The sequence below is a fragment of the Lasioglossum baleicum genome, chromosome 5 (genome assembly GCF_051020765.1).
Source record: "Lasioglossum baleicum chromosome 5, iyLasBale1, whole genome shotgun sequence".
In the NCBI taxonomy this organism is placed as follows: Eukaryota; Metazoa; Arthropoda; class Insecta; order Hymenoptera; family Halictidae; genus Lasioglossum; species Lasioglossum baleicum.
The window spans coordinates 1378052-1395675 of record NC_134933.1 but is presented as its reverse complement, the minus strand read 5'-3'; the positions used below and the strand labels follow the sequence as shown (position 1 = coordinate 1395675).

The following is a 17624-nucleotide window of genomic DNA, read 5'->3' as shown; positions in this document are numbered from 1 at the left end:
ACCGAAAAATTGTAGAGGGAAATGGAAGGTACACAATTTTTAACTTTGGGTCTTTGTTGGACTAGTGTGTGTGAGGAGGTAAATATACTAAAAGTCTCCACAATCCTAGAAAGTGAGCGGGGTGCAGGGGGGCACGTAGAAGGTCCCCTTTTTCGGGTTTTCGCTTATATCTCGGAAACTATGCGTCCTAGCGATAAGACCATTCCATACAAAATTAAAACTGACAAAATGTGCCACAAGATTGATACGATTCAGTTTTTCGCTATCTCGGAAACTATGCGTCCTAGCGATAAGACCATTCCATACAATATTAAAGCTGACAAAATGTGCAATAAGATAGATTGGGTACAGTTTTTCGCAATCTCGCATACTTTCCGAGATATCCACGCCCAAAGTTCACTAATTGTGAAAAGAAATTCTTGCCCCACGTTTTTTGCTTTATTTGACTAGCTAACTCTTCAGAACAATTAGTGAACTTTGAGCGCGGATATCTCGGAAACTATGCGAGATGGCGAAAAACTGAATCCAATCAATCTTGTGGCACATTTTGTCAGCTTTAATTTTGTATATGTAGAATGGTCTTATGGCTAGGACACATAGTTTCCGAGATACAAACGGAAAACCGAAAAAGGGGACCTTCTACGTGCTCCCCTGCACCCCGCTCACCTACTAGGAGTGGGGACTTTTAATATGTTTACCTCCTAACTAGTCCAAACAAAGACCCAAAGTTAAAAATTGTGTTCCTTCCATTTCTCTCTATAACTTTTCGTTGACTGGACTAAATATACAATGTTACTAATGTACTGTCTGGAGCAAGACACTCATATTCGTCAATGTTTGTGGCTGTTTCCGCAAAAGGTAGATCATCACCGCAGATCCTGAAGAACCTACCTTGAAGAACAATCGAAAGTAGTGGCAAGGGAACGCGACGCATTTGCCGTCTTCCCCTTCAGCATCGATGTAGACGCCCCGGACAAGTATCGAGTTGCTGCAATTAAGCAGTACGAGGAAGACGAAGCATCCGACGTGTGTGATCCAGCAGGACAGTTCCAAATTGTTCGGAAGCAACCATAAGTCCAGCAGGTTCCATATGCCACGCCAAACGTTCACCGTGCCCAGGAAGCTGAGCAGAAGGAAACCGTCGGCGATGATCAATCGCGCGAGACCTTGAAGACGCGCGCACACGTATCTCATCAGCGGCTGCAGACAGAACGTCACCGTCACGATCACGTACCCGATGGCCTGCAATCCAACATGCCAATCGTTAGGACGCGTTCGCAGAATCCGATTTATATCGATCGCAACCAGTGAGCAATGCCGTGAGAATAACGATGATCGCGTCTAAGTGCAAGCGTCCCGATTCGGGGACCGATTTAGTGGACTGCCATTGACTTAGATTAAACAATTGTCGCCTGCCATTTCGCTGTTGGGCCAATCTTCAATTTTCGAAGATCGATATGGCGGAGCACGATTTTGCACACGATTTTTCTGCCGAGGTTCATTTATTAACACGTTCACTGCCACGCGTGTTTCCAACGAAATCTAAGTGCACGGTAGTGCACCAGCCAAGTTCTACCACTATGTACTATGTACCTCCTTTTACACGAAACAACTTAGCCGTTTTTTAGAGGCTTATGACTCGGCACTGGAGGCAAATGAAGAGATGTAATTTTGTACACTTGTTAAATGCTATCATATTTCAATATTGACAAAACATTAAGCTTCCAACATCAGTAGGTTCCGAGATATAGGACCTCAAAAATCGCTAAATTTCTCACTGACTGACTGACTGACAGATCATCAAAACCTTTTGGGTACTTCCCATTGACCTACAAGCTTGAAATTTGGTACATAGGCCCACCATAACAAACACTCGAAGGAATAATTATCAAGGTTTGAAATTTTACACCTTAAAGGGGTTGTATCGAAAAAAAAACATTACGAAATAGGTACGTAGGATAGAACATAGCAGCATAGTATACATAAGTACACGTTTTATTAGCTTCGAAGTCGCAACAAATACTGATATAAAAAACAATCGCTCTAACGTAAACAAAAGAAAATGCACCGAGCATCGTCTATAGCGGCGGGGGGCAAACGAATCCGAGCGTCGTCGCCGGCAGATTGTTAATCTTCGATACATTGAATTTGGATTTTGTTTTGCAGATTAGAAAAGGATTTTTTTTTCTTTAATACCTACTTGATAATTGATGAAATTTCAACAGAAATTGATGAAATCCCAACAAAAACATCCTGTAAACAGGAGCCAAGTTCCTACGGCCGTAAAAAGTTGTGAGATCAAAGAAAATACGGCCAAGTTCGTTAGCTTAGAAATACCTCTTGCAATACTGAAAAAAGCGTTTGTAAAAATTAATTTAAAAGAACGCTATTTAATTTTTAAAGAGTTACATGGAGGGCTAAATTATTCAACACTTGGCCGTTACTTTTTAAACCAATGGCCATAAAAGATGTTTGGTAGCGGCCAAGTTTGAATAATTTAGCCCTCCATGTAACTCTTTAAAAGTTAAATAGCGTTCTGTTAAACTAATTTTTATACACGCTTTATTCAGTAATGCAAGAGGTATTTCTAAGTTAACGAACTTCGCCGTATTTTCTTTGATCTCACAACTTTTTACGGCCGTAGGAACTTGGCTCCTGTTTACAGGATGTTTTTGTTTGGATCTCTTTCAGGCCACGCGCGGAAAAATGATTCTGGAATAAGCATTTTAGACGCGCATGCAAACTATGTTATTCAGATAAAAGATGTCAAACGGACCGATCAAAGGCACGAGGGAATTTAAAGAAGACAACAACTATTTGTCCAAAGTACCCTGACCAACCTCAGCTTTGTATAGAATGCTTTAAAGTTTTACATTCTAAATAATTTTTTTAACAAACCATTTTTGTATGACTTTTAACAATTCAATAATTTTATTACATCCTGTGGAATATATCTTTTCAAATACCTACGAAGGTCCTGCGTAAGTAGTCAATAAGCCCGATGAGAACCTTTGCTGTCACCCGAATATGGGTGACGCGGACGTCAACGCAACGTGTCGAAGCGTTTGCGATCTTCAAATCTTTATTTAATTCGGCTAGCTGTTTTAACCCTTCGGGGATGACGATTATCAATTTGTTTCTGTACGCTCGACGTTATATGAATGGGTGTCTCGATATCGTTAAAGAATGGTTTGAAAGCCTGAAACCTCTAGTTTCAGATGCTCTGTATCAAATTGTTGCTATGTTGGTTTTTTACAAAGTTGTAGCGAGATGAAGACAACATTGACGGTTAACCAAAATTTTGTGCAACTTTGGTCCATCACACGGGGAGCAACAAATTTTTGTTGATAAATCGCGTTAATATCATTTGGAAGGGCTATCTTTCCTGTGTAAATTGTGTGGTTGTTGAATATTGTGCGATTTTTTTTATTCGAGTTATTCAACATTGAAGTAGATATGGGCGTTTTAACTTTAACTGGCTCCAGAAAGCGAAAAAATTATTGTAGAATCTTGTGCAAAAAAGCAATAGAAAGAGCGTTTCTTTCTCTTCAAGGCACTCATTTTGTTTTTCAATTTCATTAACATTTCGATATACCAGGTGTTTCTGAAAATATGCTTAAAAAATGGACAATTTCCATTTTTCCTTTAACTCGCTATATCTCGGCGAGAAATGATCGCAATACCTATATATTAATAACCAATATTACTGATGTTATACTGACCTGATCTAACTGATGTTAGATCACATTTTATAGTAACCTACTAACAGCAAAAAATGTACTAAACATTGATTCTGATATCGATTTATTGGAGATTGATCAAAAGATTCAAGAAAGCGTTACAAATAAATGAAGAATATACTGTGCTATTTTAGGTAAAATAAAAATATAGAATACACTTAATTTTCTTGTCGTTTCATTTTATACAAAATAAATTTGGTATATATAAGTAAATTAATAAAAATAGAAAAAACAGCAATCACACAACGGAAAGATACGAGTAATTGTCGTAATCTCCAAATATTGAGGACTTATGTTGTTTTGCATTATTTTTTCTAGCCTTTCGGATTTGTTCTCGTGACTTTTTTTCTGGTAAATACGTAAATCCTATACTGTAAAGCAGGCCTGGCCAACCCAAATGGTTTCACGAGCCAGTTGGATGACGCGATACGTTACTGCGGGCCGCACTTTAGGTAAACATGCTTTTAAAAAATATAATACAAATACAAAATGAATAAAACTTTATTGTTATACTATCATTCAATATAATTAACTCTCGAGTCTTAATTAATGAGATATTTGTTTAACCTTTCTTTCACTCAATTCTTGTAAATCTATATTTCTGTTCGACGTGGCACATCTTACAATTGGTTTACAGCTGGTTTTCTAAATTGGCATCAGTTAATGCAGCACGTGATGAACTCATTGTAAATTTTATCTTCGAAAAAAATGCTTCACAAACATATATGTATAGATGCAAAAGCACTTACATCTCGTTGTGCAGAATACCTTAAGTTGGAATATCTCTCGGATGTAATATAAGTATTGTAAAAATTTATTTTTGATGTGGACGCAAGAATTTCTTTCATTTCATTGTTGCACTGTAACTCAATTATATCAAAGATATCCAATATATCTAGAGAACTGGAGTTCGTATATACGCTCCGAAAATTTAATTGAAATTGGTTCATTGGTTTACGAGCTATAAACGATCAAATGTGGTAAAAAGGCCGAAAATATTGAAAAATTGCAATATTTACCACTTTTGATCGTTTATAGCTCGTGAACCAATTAACCAATTTCAATGAAATTTTCAGAGCGTATGTCATTTATACGAGTTGACCAAACACATCTTTTAAATCTTCGTTAATGGCCCAGCTAAAAAAGTAAAACTCAATTTTTACTATTGTTTTTCACAATTCCAACCAAATGCATATTTTAACATCTTTTTTACACGTCATTTACTACACTAATTCTTCTAGCCTTACAGAGAAATTTAAGTCGTTTGGTCCATTCATAAAAAAGTTATTCTGATTTAATGTGTGTGTGATCAGTTTTGCTCCTAACTGTATAACGAGAAACAAAAGTTTCAATAGAAATATAAAATCGTTCGGCGGGCCGCACGTTGGCCAGGCCTGCTCTAAAGCTCAATTTACGCATAAACTAAAATTTTTCGAAATTGTGACATGCGGCGTTTTTCCTGACAACCACAGATATAAGCGTGGTAATAATAAAACAAACGGTAAAAAAAGTGTTTCAGTTTTCAGTCTTTGTCCAGTGGAAGAAATCAGATTTTAAGCTGGTTTTTATTATTGCAATTCACGTTTGAGTTGAAAATTGCGCTCGTATAAAATTGAAAAAACCTGACATAGGCTTTTCTTCTTACAGATGGTTTAGACTTTTAGACTGTTTGATATTTTCCCTAGTTATCGTCAAATTTTGACTGTTTTTCTAGCATCGATTTCCAACCCGGCCAGATCGATGGTGTAGAAAACGATTTTGTCCGCTAGCGAAGCCACGGCTCGCGTTCTTAACAATAAGAGAAGTTCGACCGGACACGATCACACGACGCGACGGTCGCGACAACGTAAATTCTCAAGAGGGTCGATGATTGTGCGAGGGTCATCCAATTCACGCATCTACTCGCTTGCAATGCCACTTCGAAACCGTGAAACCGCGGCCCGCGCGATTTGCCGGCTGAACTGATTCGCTGAAAGCCCCGGCTAGATCGCGAACGTAATCCCGGACCGTTTTTCTCATTCGTGTCAACTGAATCGAATGGGAGAGGAGATCGTTCCCATTCGTCCTGCCGCCGTGTCGGATCCATCGATCCGTCAAACGATGACGAATCGTAACGAAGAACCGGATACGCGTCCTGTAAAAGTGCGAAACGTCCGGACGCGTCCTGTCGCTTTCGAAATTCCATCGAAAACATTTATAGCAGAACGAATTCTGTCATCCGATACATAGAACTTTCAGATCAGACTGCCAATTTTCCACTGCCAACGGATCTAGAGACTACTACGTCTAAAAACCTCTAAAATAGCATTAACACAACTCGCGAAAGAGCTTAGGGTAGATTTCGTCGGAATTCGATGATCGTAAATCTTTCAATAAATTAATCTACCGTGAAGACAGGGAGCAGACACATTTTCTAGTTGATCGTTAGTGGCGAAACAAACAGTTAACAAAAGCTGAATAAATCTAAAACAGTCGAAAAGAAGATAAACACATCGCAGGACGAAGCTAGGGTATGTTTCGCAAACTTCGTTATACATTTCTACTGCATCATCGATTTTCCGAGATTGAAGATCTACGATATATTGCTAGAAAATGGCAGCCAACAAGCCTCAACAAATCTGTAAAGCTCAAAAATAGCCTTAACATAGTCTCGTACAGTTCGTCCGCAATTTGGTCATCATTCAAGACGACGAGCAGCTGATTAAACTTACAGAACTGTCTTTTTGGAAATGTAACAATCGGTAGCAACGATGCATTTCTGTTTTAAAAGCAAGGGAAAGTGAGTCAAGATGACAATGCACGTCGAAGTATTATATTATGTAGATCAGATTTTTTTAGAAAATCCAGTGGACATTTTTTATTTATTCGAGAGGCAAGCCTAAGCGTTTACAAGTAGCAATAAAAATACTTCCGTACATATGTATCTACTGGTGGATTTACGTGGTTTTGAGTTGATGGTATCAGATAAGAAGCTCAATTCTCCTGATCCAGATTTGTCAATTGAATGAATGAATCGGCTATAATTTACCACTACGATTTCCTCTTAAATTAGCTCGCGTAACCCGAGTGTTGCATCGTTGGTTGCAATTCGCATCGTTTAGGATACACTGGTGCCCGTTTCGCGTCGATCGAGATAATCCGTGCAAACTGATAATTGCGAACGAACTTCCGTCTGGCCGCGAAAGCAGCCTGGCGCCGCAAAATTTTGTTTACGGGTCTCCCGGCGTGTTTGATCGAAATCGGAAAGTTACGATCGCTGCCTCGCCGGGGGAAGGTGGTTGATCCGGAGCTCTGACACACGTCTTCGACGATAACAGGGATTTCGCGTGGCCAACGACGATCGTGCCCGGCTCCTAGATCCTTATCGATTGATCCGTGTCGGCGAGACGCTTGTCGCGACTTTCGATCGGTCGTCGATCATCGATCGCATGCGAGACTCGGCGCGGTGCGGCGCCACGCTGCGCCGGTTACCAGGATATTGTTTGTTATTATCTGAGCCGGCTACCTGGCGCCAACACTTTGCCATTTTGCACTGTCCAAATCGACGAACCAATAAACGTCTTTATAACAACACTTTTAACAAAATTCTGTTCTCGTACTGTCTTGTTTAACGCAAAATTTTCTGGCCAAAGATTTTCACCACGAAGCTTTGTATTCACTGTTTTCAACAAACGTTTCGAGCGAAGTTTTGCATTCAACATTTTTTACCAACGTTTTTAACGGAACTTGGTATTTCAAGTTCACAGGAATGATTTCATTGAGAAATAATCAGATTTAGTCCAGTCAACGAATGTTCATAAGGGGGGCGTAGAGGGAAATGGAAGGAACACAATTTTTAACTTTGGGACTTTGTTTGGACTAGTTAGGAGGTAAACATACTAAAAGTCCCTACTCCTAGGAGGTGAGCGGGCTACAGGGGGGCACGTAGAAGTCATCTTTTTCGGTTTTCCGCTTATATCTCGGAAACTATGTGTCCTAGCGATAATACCATTTCATACAAAATTACAGCTGATAAAATGTGCTATAAGATTTATTCCATTCAGTTTTTCGTTATCTCGCATAGTTTCCGAGATATCCGAGCTCAAAGTTCACTAATTGTGAAAAAGAACGTTTTTTGCCTTATTTGACTAGCTAACTCTTCAGCACAATTAGTGAACTTTGAGCCCGGATATCTCGGAAACTATGCGAGATAGCGAAAAACTGAATAGAATCAATCTTATGGCATGTTTTATCAGCTTTAATTTTGCACGGAGCGGTCTTATCGCTAGGACGCATATTTTCCGAGATATCCGCGAAAAGCGAAAAAGGGGACCTTCTACGTGCCCGTCTGCACCCCGCTCACCTTCTAGGAGTGGAGACTTTTAGTATGTTTACCTCCTCACTAGTCCAAACAAAGACCCAAAGTTAAAAATTGTGTTCCTTCCATTTCCCTCTACAACTTTTCGTTGACTGGACTAATTGAACATTGTAAGATGAGCGATTGACGACTGCACCAAATTAGACGCGAAAAGATAATTGCCAGGTATCCGAGGGTCTTTAACAAACTTTGCCGTAAATAATTGCACATTGTACGATGTAAGTACACTTCGTGAGCAGTAATCGTTCTCCAAAATCATATAGAGCGTTACTCAAATGTTTTCCCTACCGTAGATAATTGTGTACTTCGATAAAAATAGCCTTATTGCTCCAAACCACTTTGGGCCAACATTTATTCATACGTTTTCGAAGGATAGTTTTTCGCAGTACATTTTGGACCTGCATTTTGGGTGACGTGAATGAGCTTTGCTCGCGAAACGATGCGCCGTGATTTCGACGGTGCAGTTTGGAATAAAACATGCCTTGGTGACGTTAATGGCGGCAAACTGGCCGGGTTGGAGGACCAACGATCGTCATTATTGAAAAATTAAACAAATCCTCTCGTTGACCGCGTTCTCCGCACCGCATTCAGACAAGTAAACGCGGCCTGCAATAACGGTCTCTTACATACATAGAGAGAGAGAAGAGAGAGAGAGAGAGAGAGAAGAGAGAGAGAGAAGAGAGAGAGAGAGAGAGAGAAGAGAGAGAGAAGAGAGATAGAGAGAGATAGAGAGAGAGAGATCAACAGTTTTGTCATGTGCCCTCGCAATCATGCAATTGGCGAATATTCAATTATACAATCGGACCAACAGCGTGCCGCTCGCGTACAGTGCGTAGGTGGCACGTTTCAAAATGTCGTTCAACACGTGATTGCTAATGACGCCCGACGACACGCGTTCATCGATTCCGCTTCGAACTTTTCGCGCCTTTTAATGGCGTCGATAATGGTCACGCGTGTTTAATACATAAATCGGTGCAATTGTCTAATAAACTGCACTGTAATCTTGCACTTGTTTATAGCTCCAGCTATGTTTTCTAATTTTATTTGTTATAATTAGACTGCGGATTTTGTGCATTTATGACAAAAATGGGTACGTACAATTTAAAACAGTGGAGATATTAAAAAGATTTAAGGCCACCAGTGTATTAGTTACACCTTAATAAGATGATTAAAAGAAGAATGAAATTTTTATTTGACTCCTGTGTCTTACAATCAATGCAAACATTTTTTATTTGCATAAAGATCCGCAGTCTAGGGATAATACACGCTATCGGTCAAAAGTTTGGAATGACGGCGTGAATTCAGAGAAACAGAAGGTTTATAAGAAGAACCGAATGTCTTTAGAACAACCAAGGAAGACTTAACTTGTCAAAAAACTTACGAGCAGCATGTTTTTCATTTTGTATTATTTTCTTTTCTATCAAGAAATACGTATTTTTCTTCAAATTGCTCTTTCATTAAAAATCCGGCTTTATTTTTAATAACAGCCTGACATATTTAACGCATCCTGGCAATTAGTTTGTCGAATGTTTCTAATTTGATATTTTTCCATGCTTCTTGTAGAAGTTGCCAAAGATGTTCCTTTAGAAAAGTGCATTCCGAACATTGTCTTACACTGGGTTTATAAACTATACAAGAGCATTATGGAAAATGCTGAAATCTGTTAGGAAATATTATTCAACTAGTTAATGTTTGATATTATAACGATGGATAATGTAAAAATTTATCGATATATTCGATTTTTATAAAAATCAGCAAGTGATTCCAAACTTTTGGCCGGCAGTGTATGTATGTATATGTATACAGAGTCAAGATACACTAACGAGCATAACTGATTCAACACTCTTTAAATCAGAATAACTTTTATGTAAATGGACCATACGACTTTAGTTTCTCTGTAAGGCTAGAAGAATTAGTTTAGTAAGTGACGACTAAAAAATATTTTGAAAAACTGCATTTGGTCGGAATTCTGAAAAAAATAGTAAAAATTGATTTTTACTACGTTTTTAGCTGGGCCAATAACGAAAATTTAACAGATGTGTTTGGTTAACTCGTATAAATTATATACGTTCTGAAAATTTCATTGAAATCGGTTAATTGGTTTACGAATTATAAACGAGCAAAAGTGGTAAAAAGGCCAAAAAACCTGGAAAAATTGCAATTTTTACCACTTTCGATCGTTTATAGCTCGTAATCCAATTAACCAATTTCAATGGATTTACAGAGCGTATATCATTTAAACGACTTGACCAAACACATCTTCTAAATTTTCGTTATTGGGCCAGCTAAAAAAGTAGTAAAAATCAATTTTTACTATTTAACTTACTATTATATATAAAACTATATAAAATCATATATAAAATGTAAATCAAAATTTACTATGTAAAAATCAATTTTTACTATTTTTTCGCAATTCCGACCAAATGCATTTTTTCAAAATATTTTTTAGACGTCATTTGCTAAACTAATTCTTCTAGCCTTACAGAGAAATCGAAGTCGTTTGGTCCATTCATAAAAAAGTTGTTCTGATTTAAAATGTGTTGAATCAGTTATGCTCCTTACTGTAATTTATGATAGGGAGAGATCTTCTTCCTTTTGTAAAGCGAGTTATTGAAAAAACAGCGAATCTGACTTACAATTGATCCAATCGATGAATACTTCTGATCATCCGGGAAGAGATAGAGATCCACGAGTATCCAAACACCCCTCCACACGAACACGACCAGGGTACCAACGACACCAACGCTGAACGCGCAATCCAAAAAGTACAACGACCAGTCTCTCGTGTTCTGTAATCAAACAACATAAACAATAGATAAGCGTGAGGTGTGTGCGAGGACTCGGGGAAATATTTGAGGAGATTCGAGAACTATGATAAGCCGTATTCTGCGATCGATGATCGAGCATAGTCGAAGATTATTTATTTACTGGACTGACATGACGGGGTTAAGATGATATTTAAAACCCGATCATTCAAAATAGTTTCGCACAATTTTGAGCACCGTCTCCAAACCTAGAGTGGTAATCTAGGAATTAATTGTGCACAGAATGCTAGATTGGATCGCGCGTTTAATACTAGCAAGGAAGTAATCAATTTTATTATTTCGTGGATGAAACGAAGTACTATTTGAACAAGATCTATCAGTTTCGATGAGAAATTATTTATTTGTACAACGAGTGCCGTGGTACTGCATGGAAATTCCTATTCGTTCTTATCGGTCAGAACGAACGTCCTTCACTTCGCAATAACACAGTCGATTCAGTTCCGTCAACTAAAATTTCCAGATATTGGAGAATCCACATGGTCATTGGATAATTATTATCTGACGTTGGATAAGTTTTCCATAGACTCTGAGGTACACACTGATTTTCCTTTAGAAATTATTCCAGCGCTGGTTTCGATCTCGATAAGAGATTACTAAATAGACCGTGGATCTTTCTGCAAATTTCTGTATTCAGTATTCATACTTCACGTTATGTATGAGAACCAAAATAACGGAAAAATGTCTTTCATTGAATAAAGGTTGAATTTGTAATGAGAATAAAATAAAAGCTTTATTCATTTTCATGAGTATGCAAGTTCTCTTGCATTTTAAAGATTCGCATGTGCCATAAATGCATGGATATTCATTTCTTAATTTTATTTCTCCAGTCCAGCTTTCAGAACTCATTTTCATTGCTGTGATTTTCAGAGCCTAGAAGGGTTACAAGAACAATCACTGTACCAGATACGGAGTTTTCGGTTCCATTGACAAAATAGTTAGAATTTTACGAATTTTTGGGGTCAGAGTGGTGAAGGCAGTCATCGCGTAAATGGTGTCACCGCGTCATTGGCTGCGTCAGTGTATTCAGTTTTCGCGCGGATCACCTAAGTCACGCTTCCCCAAATCCACTGATTCATTGAACAGTAAATTGCCGGCGCGTCGAAGGGGATATATTACAACGATGTCACATTGTCGATGGAAGTGAAAATTGTGGAAGAAAACAGCTCGGGAACGTTCCATCTGCTGCCAAAAATCAAATCCAAGAAATATCTCGTCGTTCAGTAAACTTGCGACGCGAAGATCGTCAAATCTACTCATTAAGAAAGATATCTATCATCGATTTTTGTCTTGATCGATTTGTGATTAGTGGACGTAGGATTTTCACGTGAAATCGATCTCCAAAGGATCTTCCGGTTGACGCACCCGCGCGGCGCGGCGCGGCGCGGCGCGGCAGCGACGGCAGTGCACGAGGTAAACCACGCGTCTGTGTGCACCGCCCGATTACTTTGCACCCTTCTGTCCTCGATTTTTAACTGACATAGAGGACTCAACTGACGATAATTAAGTCAAGATTCGTTCCACTGTCTCCGTTAATTTCACAGCGAATTCTGAACACCATTTTCCAACGAGCAAAACGAGCCACGAGGAGAATCACTGTTCGATTCAAAATAGAATTAAATAGGTCATCAAATCTTTAACACTAAACCTACCATCGCCGGCCGGTCAATAGACCCATTTCAAATTTTCTATTTTGCAATTATTGAAATCATAAAGGTGTTTACATTGGAATCGATTCAATACATTTTTTGTGATTCCAGTATATGTTACAATAAAAACCGCACAAAATATAAATAAATTTAATCTTCTTATGTTCATAAAATACTATGTATACACATTAGTTACTTTCGATGGTCGGTAGGTTTAGCGTTACAACATTTCGAACAATAGGTACTCTCTCTCGCGTTTCTCTTTCATTCATTCTCTTTCACGCGCAGCTAAAAAATCAAAACCAACATTCCGCTCTCCGAAGAAAAACAATTCCGAAAAATCTGCACGCTCGCGAACCTAACAAGATCATTCGCGAATAAGATTCGCATAGTCGATCGCGGTCGAATAAAAGCATAGCGATTGAACGGAAGGAGCGGAAGGCTGGTTTTGCATGAAAGCTAGATCAAAGTTAAATGAATCAATGGTGTGTGGAGTATCAATGTCAAGAGAGGCAAACGTGGACAATTCATGGTGAAAGGAACGCGGTTCGAAGATCGAGCGAGGAAACGCGCGTCGTTCGACTTCAAGGTGAGATTATTATGAAACAGAATTGAAGTTGAAAGAGAGTCAATTAGGCGTATAAGCTTTTAAGGTCAAGATACGTAATATCAAAAGTTCAATGTCAAAGGAGTTTTGCCCGGCAAAGAGCGATGATTCGCGAGTCGGAAACGGTCGAGAGCTCGCAATTCCGCAGAAGACGTGGTTGCGGTTGTTCTTGTTGTTGCAGCGAGGAAAATGGCGGCCGAGAGAAAGCGTGCGTGGCAACGAGCTGCACAGAAAATTGGTGCAGCTGGAAGCTGCGCTCGTGCGTGTGCAAACTGCACGGACGCAATGCTGTTCGACTGTCGGGAGAGACAGCCGGAAACTGCGCTTATACCTTACACATCGATGCTGTGCAACGCACGGGCTCCAGCGATGCGTCAAAATGCACCGTCTAAGCTCTTACGTTTCCTACTTAACATTTACCCTTCTTCCGATCGTCGACGGAACGAGCAATTTGTTTCTTCGACCGATTTTCACCCAGAAATCATGTTAAAACAATTGCCAATTCCTGTTTTGCTCAAGAATTGAATTGATCTAACTAGAAGACCCAAGTGCACTCATTTTTCGAAGTGTCTTTTGTTCGTTTAGTTGCAGTTCTTTAAGAAAGGCAAACAATTGTATTTGATTTTCACTGAATCGTAGATGATCACTAGACTGCGGATCTTTATGCAAAATAAAAAATATCTGCGTCGATTCGGACACATAGATTAAATAAAAATTTTTTTCTTGTTTTAATTATTTTATTAAACTGAAACTGATACGTTGATGTTCTTAAATTTTTTAAATATGTCCACTGCTTTAAATTGTACGTACCAATTTTTATTATAAATGCATAAAATCCGCAGTCTAATGATCACATAGTGTTTGTTGATGTACTATTGTATACAATAAACGAAACGGAATTGCAGAAGATCGTAGGAGGATAATCGAAGATAAAGGGTGTACACGGCGTTATCGTGCAGGGGCAGAAAATTTTCCGCAATCTCGTTCAGGTACAAAGACATCATCATTTCCGAATGACCGATATCAGCAACGTCAACATTGCAATTCGTCGGTGCCTTCGACCTTCATCGTAACAAAACGTAAAAGATCAGTTGATATACACGTGTTTTTTCTTTGAGAAATTCACAAGATCAAACAATGCTTACCGATCTCTAAAAAAGCTAGCCACAAATATATAAAACCGATCATGATTGATCTCTCCAAATTTCCCTACCTCCTTTGTTTACGAATTTTTTAGCAATTTTTATTTTAATGAACTACCATCTTCATCCCCTTTTCATTTTCAACGCAAATCGATCCACTCAAATTCATTTTTATATTCAGTTTCAGAGTCGATTCGGTATCATATTCAAACAACTTTACAAACATGAACGCATCTTAAGATCAACTTTAACCCTTTTGAAAAGGAAAGAGCTGTCCTCTTAGTTTGAAAAGGCTATTTCAACTGTTTACTTGAACTAGTACAAACTTTTAGCCATCTCAGCAGCATCTCATCAAAATACTCGGAACGAATGCATGCTGTTTCAAGAAGAACCTCTGCAACATTCTCGTAGGAGGTCTAACAGTCATCGAACCCCCAATCATGCTGCGTCTCTAGGTCACTTCTTCTGTGACCTCCATTTTCCACATAAATGTGATATATAGACTGCGATGTCTGCAATGTGTCTCGACGCCATTTGCATACTGGGACGTTTATGTTCACGTCTAATTCTTTTTACTGCTCCCGACCTCCAAAAAATCGAAACAAATTCTTGAATACATATTGAAGTCTCTATTTTAATATACCAAATGTTTGATCTATAATCTTGGTTGGAACGTCAAATGTGTAAAGGATTAACGGGAAAAAATAAATATCGAAAAGGAAGAAATTCAAGAGTGAAATCCCGCTCCGGACATAAACGACCCTGGTTGCCCACAGAGGGTAAACATTAATTTCAACCATTTCGTGATCAGCCAAACGTGCAAACAATCCACAAATCCCCGTAAACAAAATCCACGTGTTCTCGAGAAGAACCTCTACAAGACTATCAACGTCTCCGTACGTTCATGAGCGTCTTCATGTGCTCATAAGTGCAATCATACGCTCATCAACGTCTCCGTACGTTCATCTGCGCCTTCCTATGCTCATCAACGCAGATGTACGTTTATCAACGTCTTCGTACGTTCATCAACATCGTCATACATTCAAAAGCGTCTTCATACGTTCGTCAACGTCTTCATATGCTTATAAGTGCAATTATACGTTCATCAACATCTTCATATGCTCATAAGTGCAATTATACGCTCATCAACGTTTCCGTACGTTCATCACAACGTCCATACACATTCATCAACATCGTCATACGTTCATGAGCGTCTGCATACGTTCTTCGACGTTTTTCGAAAGTGTCTGAAGTGATTCTCATGCACCGGAAAATCTCGTGGATCAATCTACTTACATTCACACGGAACATGGTCTGCACTTCGAAGTATCCCGGACAGGAGTCCAAGCAAAGCGAGAACGGCGGTGCGGAAATGTTCCTGACGGCTCTCAAGATCGCAAGGCCGAGCAGACTAACAGCAGTGATGGCGAACACAGTGCTCGGGGTGAGTTCCGTGTACAAATCGAGTGCCTGCCATGCGCCACGCCATGCGTTCACGCAGCAGAACCCGAAGACAGCGGTGTACAGTCTGGACCCGACATAGTAAGACAATCTATGCTTGTCCGGGTGCAACAGTCCGTTCAGGAAGTTCTGGGTTACATTGAACACGAACAGGCCGACGAATCCGATCAGGATCGAGGTCAGGCTGCTGAGGGCAGGGTCTTCGGGGTAGACGTAGACGTTGCTGAGGCCCCATGTACCTCTCCAGTAGCCGACCACTGCTGGCGCTGCCACGGTCGCCGAGAATACCGTGTCCAAAATCGTCAGTATCGTGTAGTGCAGCCGACTCGATGATCGACCACTGAGCCCGCTCGTCATCCCGGTGCCGCCGCGTAACTCGACCATTCTCATCCAATCCTGATCGAGCCTAGACGCACCGCTCATCATGCATGACTCTGAGCGAAGGCGGCGCGCTCGCTCTGATGCCCTTCGGCCCTGTCAGGACACCGGCAGGTAGACATTCTTTGGTTGAAGCAACTTCCAATGTCTTCTTCTTCGGGATTAGATGCAATTTAGGGTGCGGTTCTAGTTGATTACAGTAGTCGTTCGAGTATCAAAATCGTACTCAAAATCGACGAGGACCTGCTGGGTTTCTGTTGGTAGCGGCAGACTTCTCAGAGAGAAGAGAGTTTGGGGACACTCTAACGGTCCCAGAAGAGGATTCTGGGCCTCGGAACGATTTGGAGAATCTTAGCCATGGCTCGTAGCAAAGATTGATACTCTTCTGGGCTTTGATTCTTGTGGTCCCTTTAGAGGATGTCCTGAAAGGATCTCCTTAGAGGAGCGCAAGAGGGAGAGTCGACCTTTTAGTCTGCGTTAGATCTCTTCTCGCAGAGAATTGATACTAGTGCTGATTCTTGTGATCTCTCTAGAGGATCTCCTTAGAGTCAATCTTTTTCGGTGGATCGAGTCAACGTTTACAGCGAATCTTCTTGAAGTAGTATTGTCGCTGGACTGCAATGGTCATCCTACCCTCGCAACCGTGTTCACCGAGTGTTCCTTGCTGGTAGAGGATCCTCGACGTCCAGGGAAGGAATCCTTCCTAGTGGACCAATTATAGACATCCTCGGATGGTCCACAGCCTCGGCGTCAGTTCCAAATGCCACAGTCACTTGAATTTTTGAAGCCTTGCTGCTTCCAGTTGCCGTTTGCAACGGTTGCTGCTGTCAGTGGTCGTTTCTGGGATAATCCTAGACGCTTTCGGCGATAGTGAACGGTATCCTAGTCACTGAACGGTAACGGCAGTCGCCGAGGATGGTGCACCGATGCACACGGGGCGAGTACGCGGTCTGTCAGCCGACAGGTCGGGCTGCGGGTGAGTACTGGCATCTGTTCAGTCACCGCTATCTTTTATCAAGTGCTAAGCACGGACCAACACTATCGCATTATCATGAACGGCTTCGTCACACGGGACGGGCCATGGCATAGAGAATAGTACGGTGCTCTCTGCACTCTTCTCTTCTCTTCCCTTCCTTCCGCGATCTCGCCGACAGAACCCCCACCCACACACGTGGTTGCAGCCAGCAGCAGCAGCAGCAGCCTAGCCGTAAGCGTGTAAGGCTACGTGCACACGCTTGATTAACGAGCGCGGGGACGGGCTTTCGACACCCACCGAGCCACGACACGCTCCGAGAAAGCGGCTGCGGGGGGCAGATCTCACATTTCTGGACGGTGTTCCACAAACGAGCTTTTTCTGCCCACTTTCGGCAATAATATTGTTCTTACAGGCTCAGACAATCTTTGCAGATTTTTTCGCCTTACCCCCGTAATTGTCACGTTTAATCATCATCATAAAGTTGAAGTCAGG

General features: G+C 40.5%; 1 protein-coding gene across 2 annotated transcripts in view; it reads right to left on the bottom strand.

The window, feature by feature from the left end:
• LOC143209155 (uncharacterized) overlaps window positions 1-17624 on the bottom strand; it is a 33237-nt gene that overhangs the window by 3506 nt on the left and 12107 nt on the right. Inside the window, exons 1-3 of one of the 2 annotated variants that reach the window (XM_076424474.1) lie at window positions 15614-17204; window positions 10734-10886; window positions 892-1242 (exon numbers count right to left, since the gene is read on the bottom strand). In XM_076424474.1, the coding sequence (XP_076280589.1) occupies window positions 892-1242; window positions 10734-10886; window positions 15614-16204 (1095 nt within the window). In that variant the 5' untranslated portion in view covers window positions 16205-17204. Of the gene's footprint in view, window positions 1-891; window positions 1243-10733; window positions 10887-15613; window positions 17205-17624 lie in introns of those variants that run through there. The other variant, XM_076424473.1, reaches the window with a different exon arrangement.